The sequence below is a fragment of the Lolium perenne genome, chromosome 5 (assembly GCF_019359855.2).
Source record: "Lolium perenne isolate Kyuss_39 chromosome 5, Kyuss_2.0, whole genome shotgun sequence".
In the NCBI taxonomy this organism is placed as follows: Eukaryota; Viridiplantae; Streptophyta; class Magnoliopsida; order Poales; family Poaceae; genus Lolium; species Lolium perenne.
The window spans coordinates 162,174,642-162,180,641 of NC_067248.2; the positions used below are offsets into that span (position 1 = coordinate 162,174,642).

At 42.7% G+C, this 6,000-nt stretch overlaps 1 protein-coding gene across 4 annotated transcripts; it reads right to left on the minus strand.

Moving 5' to 3' along the window:
- Positions 1-1,123: 1,123 nt before the first annotated feature.
- LOC127300436 (uncharacterized) lies at positions 1,124-4,331 on the minus strand. 4 transcript variants are annotated; one of them, XR_011745182.1, is made up of 2 exons: positions 2,783-2,925; positions 1,124-1,445 (listed from the first exon to the last, which is right to left on the minus strand). XR_011745182.1 is itself a non-coding variant. In XM_051330541.1 (2 exons), exon 1 carries the CDS (start codon positions 4,249-4,251, stop codon positions 3,097-3,099), a length of 1,155 nt encoding a protein of 384 aa, XP_051186501.1. In that variant the 5' UTR covers positions 4,252-4,331; the 3' UTR covers positions 1,124-1,445; positions 3,079-3,096. The 4 variants fall into 4 exon arrangements, 1 of the variants encoding a protein (XP_051186501.1); XR_007851242.1 differs by having other exon boundaries at positions 1,859-2,925; XR_007851241.1 differs by having other exon boundaries at positions 1,815-2,925.
- Between the last annotated feature and the right edge of the window lie 1,669 nt (positions 4,332-6,000).

Sequence of the window (6,000 nt, forward strand, 5' to 3'; positions counted from 1 at the left end):
TCAAAATGGGTACCCTGATATAATTGTCAGATTTGACCATTATCATATGTGAGTAGGTTTTGCTATTTCTTTTGCTTTGCTTTGCATTTCTTTGATTCAAAAGTGATTATGATGAGTTTAGTTATGTTCCCAAACCATTGGCAAAAGCTAAGATGGCCTAGGTTAGAGTTTTGCAAAAATAGCCATAGGCCCATATGAGTTGCTATTCTTATTTTCTTTTCTTTTTATTTGTTCCTCTTTGGTGTTGAAAAGGTTAGGGTTTAGGGTTTAGAAACATGTTCAATACATCAAACAAACTATCATGGCAAAAATCACATCATACATACTTGAATCACATCATACATACTTGAATACTATGCATATCAAGTGGTTCCTAGAGAGAAACTAGAGATTGAGTGAATGATTGATTCTTTATTGATGAACAGTTCAGGTATATATAGGTCCTGAACCGGTGCCTTACAACGTCGGTTTACATATTGGTGCCTCTTGGAACAGACATGATGTCCCTTTGGGAGGATGTGACGACGGTTCCATATGCACAGCGTTTGGACAACGCTAAAGTTCTAACTGCTAGGTAGTTATCCTAATGGAAATCCTAACTGCCTAATTAGCTTAATTATAATGCTAATTTATTCCTAACAGTTCCATTAAAGTTTTTGTTGGCTCCAAAATTTGAAATAAGTGAAATTTATTTTCTTCTTTGTTTTAAAATTTGGGATGGGTCACAGTTGTGGTTGTGTATCATTGTTTATTATGACATGATTTTAAGTGATCCAGCCACTCGCTGATGATAAACAAATGCAAAGTGCATATACATCATGAGCCACATTAAAATGCTGGAGACCGGGTAGAAAAAGGTTAGAATGAAAATCCCAGTTTCATGCTAAAGAAACTCTTCCAATTTAAACAGCTCGTCTAACCTATATCAGTGGTTTGCGGTTTAAAATATTGTTTGCTTACCTAATAGTCTGCAGAAGAAAGGCTAAATGCAATGAAGAATCAAGCTATTGTCACCAGGTTTGTAGAATACTCCATGTACTACCCAAATTGACGATGCTGCACTATGGCTTGGTATACAAATTCAAGCGATTAATTTGACCATCATAAGTCACAAACACTCAAATTACCGACAGAACAACACTAGATTCAAAATAAGATAACTTTTAGTACTGAATAAGAGGAAAACCATGGCTCGTCCAAATTCAGCACAATTTGATAGTACATCTTGCCAAATATCATCTTGTCCAAAGGATGCTTGGATAACATAGCATCAATAAACTGCATAGATAGTCTCATACTGCACACACCACTGAATGCTCAGAGCTTCTCGGCGTGCAGTTTGAAAGGGAGATGGCAGCACATAAGTAGTGACTAGAATTAGAAATGGAGGATGCATGCAAGCGGACTTCAAACAAAGTTACGCCAATGCCGCGCAAGTCACCACCCTGCATCATAAGAATGACATAATTGTCAACAACCGAATTTGCAGCGAATCAAACGAACAGAATTTTATATTAGCAAACAAGAAGAACCACTAGTAAAATAATCAAACGGAGTTGTAACGGAACATTAAGCTTATGGGTACGTTGTTTGGAACTGAAAACGGGACAAATGCACATATCCAAATGGAAATAGTTTATTTCAACAGCTCAGTATATGAAAGATTGTGATAATTCAACTGTACTAAGATCTATTGGGTATGATCACAAGCAAATTAAACTAGATCGTCTATCTCCTAAACTGAAAGTAAATAACTTCACAAAAATGACTCCATTGATTTGATTTTATAGAGTGAACATTACAATTTCATTTACCAATAATGACACAATGAACAACACATGTAGAGTCATATGCATACTTGACACCAATTATATCCTTTCTAGTAAAATCTCTTTGATCTTCCAAACGACCAAATTCTGCAAAATGCAGAGACACAGGTGTACCCTTGTTAACTGTATAAATATGTGGCAGTGTGAAACTCAACGTGAGTAATAAAGACTGCACTACCCAAGCCACTGACAAAAACACAAATATCTAAGAGAATAAACACATTAAGGTACAAACTAAATGGTATGGCTCACGATGCTGATTTCTTAGGCATAAGATTCAGAAATACTAGCTAAAGGCCTAGTGGCAAACTTGCAACAAGGCTAAAGCCCACTGAATTTCCAGCATAACAGTCGCCCAGCATTTTAGAATTCCGTACCAAACAGATTAAGCAAACTCATACCCAATTGAGAACTGTAATGCCAAAACAAACATTATGATCCATAAGCAAGATAATTACTGGGATAAACATTATGCTGGCCCGGGAGACAGAATTACTTATCAAGTTGTTTCTAAAAAAGTCGCAACTTTTTCTACATATGGATGAATCTATATAACTCCGTATCTAGACAAAATTGAGAAGCTTTTTTAGTAACAGAGGGAGTATATAAAATCAGTCACTTGAAGTAACAATAATGCATGGCGTCAAACTTTCATTCAAAACGTTTATCAACAATTCAGAGTTAAAATGGAGAAAAGATGGGATGCTAGTACAGCACTAGGATAGGATCATGAACATGTGCAGAAACCAGAGACTATATAAAAACCATGCGGCAAAAATAAATGAAGTAACAAACATGTAATTATCTCTTGTGCTGCCAGCCACCAGAGACTATAAACCATGCGGCAAAAATAAGTGAAGTAACAGACATGTAATTATCTCTTGTGCTGCCAGCATAAAAACTTGGTAAACAACAGTAATTATGACGAGAAGTTCAGAGCATCAAAAGTATACTTAGTTTTGATTGTCACCCATTATTGCAGCTTTGAGCACAATCACTTGAGTATGATGCAGGATGAACTCCCTATAAGGCTATAACCCAACCCAACAAATCCTAGAATCCTATTCGCTGGGATACAGTTGTCTTTCCTACTTGTAGTACTATGCACATGCAACAAACTTGTCGAGGCAAGAACAACACATGAATAAATGTGATATTTTTTCGATAAAGAATAGATGTGATGTAACTAGCATATATAAGAGCAAGTAACATTGGTGAACAAAAAAAAAGGAGAGGAAGGTGGTCTTACAAGTAGTAGTAACTGGATTCAGTACTGATCGGGAGCAAGGAAGGCGGGCGGCCATGCGAGAAAGTAGGCGAAGATGGGGTGTCCGTAATCCATGCCGGTTTCCGTGGACAGACGCTGGAGCTTGCCCGTACCGAGATGGAAGGAGAAGCGGCCGTACCCCATGGTTCTGATGAAAACCTTGCCGGAGCGGGCGGCGTCCATGTCGCTGGGCCAGACGCTGAGGGTCCTGAACATGGGGTGATTGGGCAGGCCAGGCATCATGTCGCAGAGCACGCGCAAGTCGACGATTTTCCTCTCGAGAAGCCAGCCCCTGTCGCTCCACCTGGTCTGCCCGCGCACCCAGAGCTGCAGCTGACTCTCGGCGTCGGTCACGATGCAGAGCCGCCCATCCTCCGGCGTCTCCCCGACGCGGTACTTGGCACAGCCCAGCGCGTCCGGCGCCCGCAGGTAGGAGAACTTGAGCGTGGACGGGTCCAGCACGAGCACGCGCCAGGAGTTGCAGATGTGCCAGTAGATCTTCCCGGCGGCGTGCACGCCGCGCTTCTCGAACAGCCAGGGGTCAAATTCGACCAGGAGATCCTCGTCCCGCGGGAGCGCGCGCCAGTGGCAGTCGCCGTCGTCGACGGACGCGACCCAGGCGCGCGGGTGCCCGTCGTCGATGGCGAAGCAGATGGCCTCGAAGCAGAGCTTGCTGGGGTGCGCGCGGGAGAGGAGCGCGGAGCCGATGTAGTACCTGGAGGTGCGCCAAATGCGGTCGTCGGGCACCGTGTCGCGCGGGGGCGGCGGGAGGAGCACGCGGCGGCGGGTGGCCGGGTCGAGGACGAGGAAGCGGGGGAGGATGCCCTTGGGGAGGTTGACGGCCGGTTCGAGGAGGAGGAGGCCTTGGTGGGAGTCGTAGAGCTGGAAGTTGGAGGCGTCCGGGGCGAAGTCGAGGGAGAGGCGCGGGACGGAGGCGTCGAGGGGGTCGAACACGGCGTCGTAGCAGGTTCGATCGGAGTCCTTGGTGGGGTGGAAGAAGTAGCCGAGGAGCGGGGCTGCGCGGGGGCAGCAACGGGAGGCCACGCGGCGCCAGCGGTGGCAGGCGAGGGCGGCACGGAGGAGGTCGGCCGCGGGGAGACGGCGGAGGATGTCGCGGAGGTCGTCGTTGTCGAGGACATCGATGGGCGCCGCCATCTTGGGCTCCGCCGGCGGTGGGGGAGGAACCGAGGTAGACGAAGGTGGGGTTTTGGTTTTGCGTCGGTGCTTCTGAAATCTGGGACTGGAGAGGCTTCTAGACGGAGTGTGATTTTTATCTAACGTTTGGTTCAGGCCTTGTGGTGCGCTCTGGGCCAACATTTTTCGAATTTTGAAATGGTTGGTGTGGTTTGATATTTGTCTGTTTCCCGTACGGCTTGACGACTGTAAAATCATCCAGAATTCCTACTACGGAGTACTACATTTTAAAATATGTTTTTTAGAAAGCTATTTTAACTTTCTAAAAGGCTTATATTTAGGAACGGAAGCAGTACATGTTAATTAAAGTTACTCCCTCTTCATAAAAGGATGTCTCAATTTCAGATATATTTTAATGTATCTAGATGGTAAAATAGGTTCAGATACATCAAACTTTCGACAAAATTGAGACATCCTTTTATGGACGGAGGGATACTAAGTTGACTTTTAAAACATTAGCTTTTTAGAAAGCTAGAAAAGACGCTTTCTAAAAAAAGATTTATATTTAGGAACAGAAGCAGTACATGTTAATTAAAGTTATTAAGTTGGCGACCGTAAAATCATCAAGAGATACTCTCTTGCAATAGCATTGAGATTTCCAAAAGCATATAACAAGCTTTCTGCAAAATATCTGTTAAATAAAGTTATTAAGGCGATGATTTCATTAAGACAACGAATATATGACGATCATAGTGCTGACAATGCACATCGACACAAGCACGACAAATAGACATGCAACTCGCTATATTTTATCTCGCGTAACTTATCCCTGCGCTTTAGGATATGTTTGCTTTACTAGCTATCCCGCATGTGGGATGTGGATATCCAATTTTTTGATGGTTAGCATATGTTTGGTTGATAGTATGAGCTAGATTAGGGCATCCCAGTTTGGGAAATATAGCCAACAGGTTTTGGCGGACAGGCTCAACCATCCCCGAATTGATGTACACATTTCCTTACCCCTTTCTCCCCGAACAAAAAAATACATATTGCTATCCTTTCATTCTCACATCTCTTGGAGACACATCTTGTGTCGGTTAAACCCTCCTAATTTTTGTTAAAATATTTTCTTTTATTTCTCTAAAGACCACTATGATGAGAAAGTTTTCTTAGCATGCATATCCAATTTTATCGTGATACGACTACTATTCATGGCATTTGGATGGCCACGAGGCAATATGCAAGAGACTCAAGTGAACGCCTAGCTACATAGGTTACTAATCGTGAAAAGGAGGTATATAGCCAAAATTGGAGCTTCCCCACATTAAGTTTAGCCACGAGCTCTCAGAACTAATAGGTCATAATTAATCATTGTTGCCAACTTGGTTGATAATCCTTGTTTTTTACACTCAAGGTGTTGGATAAAGATGGGTGATGGTTTGGGTTGCTAGGTAGATATGCAAAGAATCAAGAACACCTTTCGCAAAGCCGAAAATTTATGCTTATTTGGTGTTTGACGTGTGCTCTTGATGTGAACCAAAACAATTAACTATGGGTGGTACGGGATTTTTCTTATATCACATTAAAACATTGAACTAGAGTTGTGCAACTTTATGTTCATATTGCATGTTAAACACTGCCATGTAACAGTTACAATCTAGCTAAGTAATGTTTGGTATACTATTGACAGTGATGTTGGGCCATGGAGTTCAAGTTTAGTCCCTATTTTCAAAATTATTGTTGTTCATATGTTATGCTAGGTTACATTGT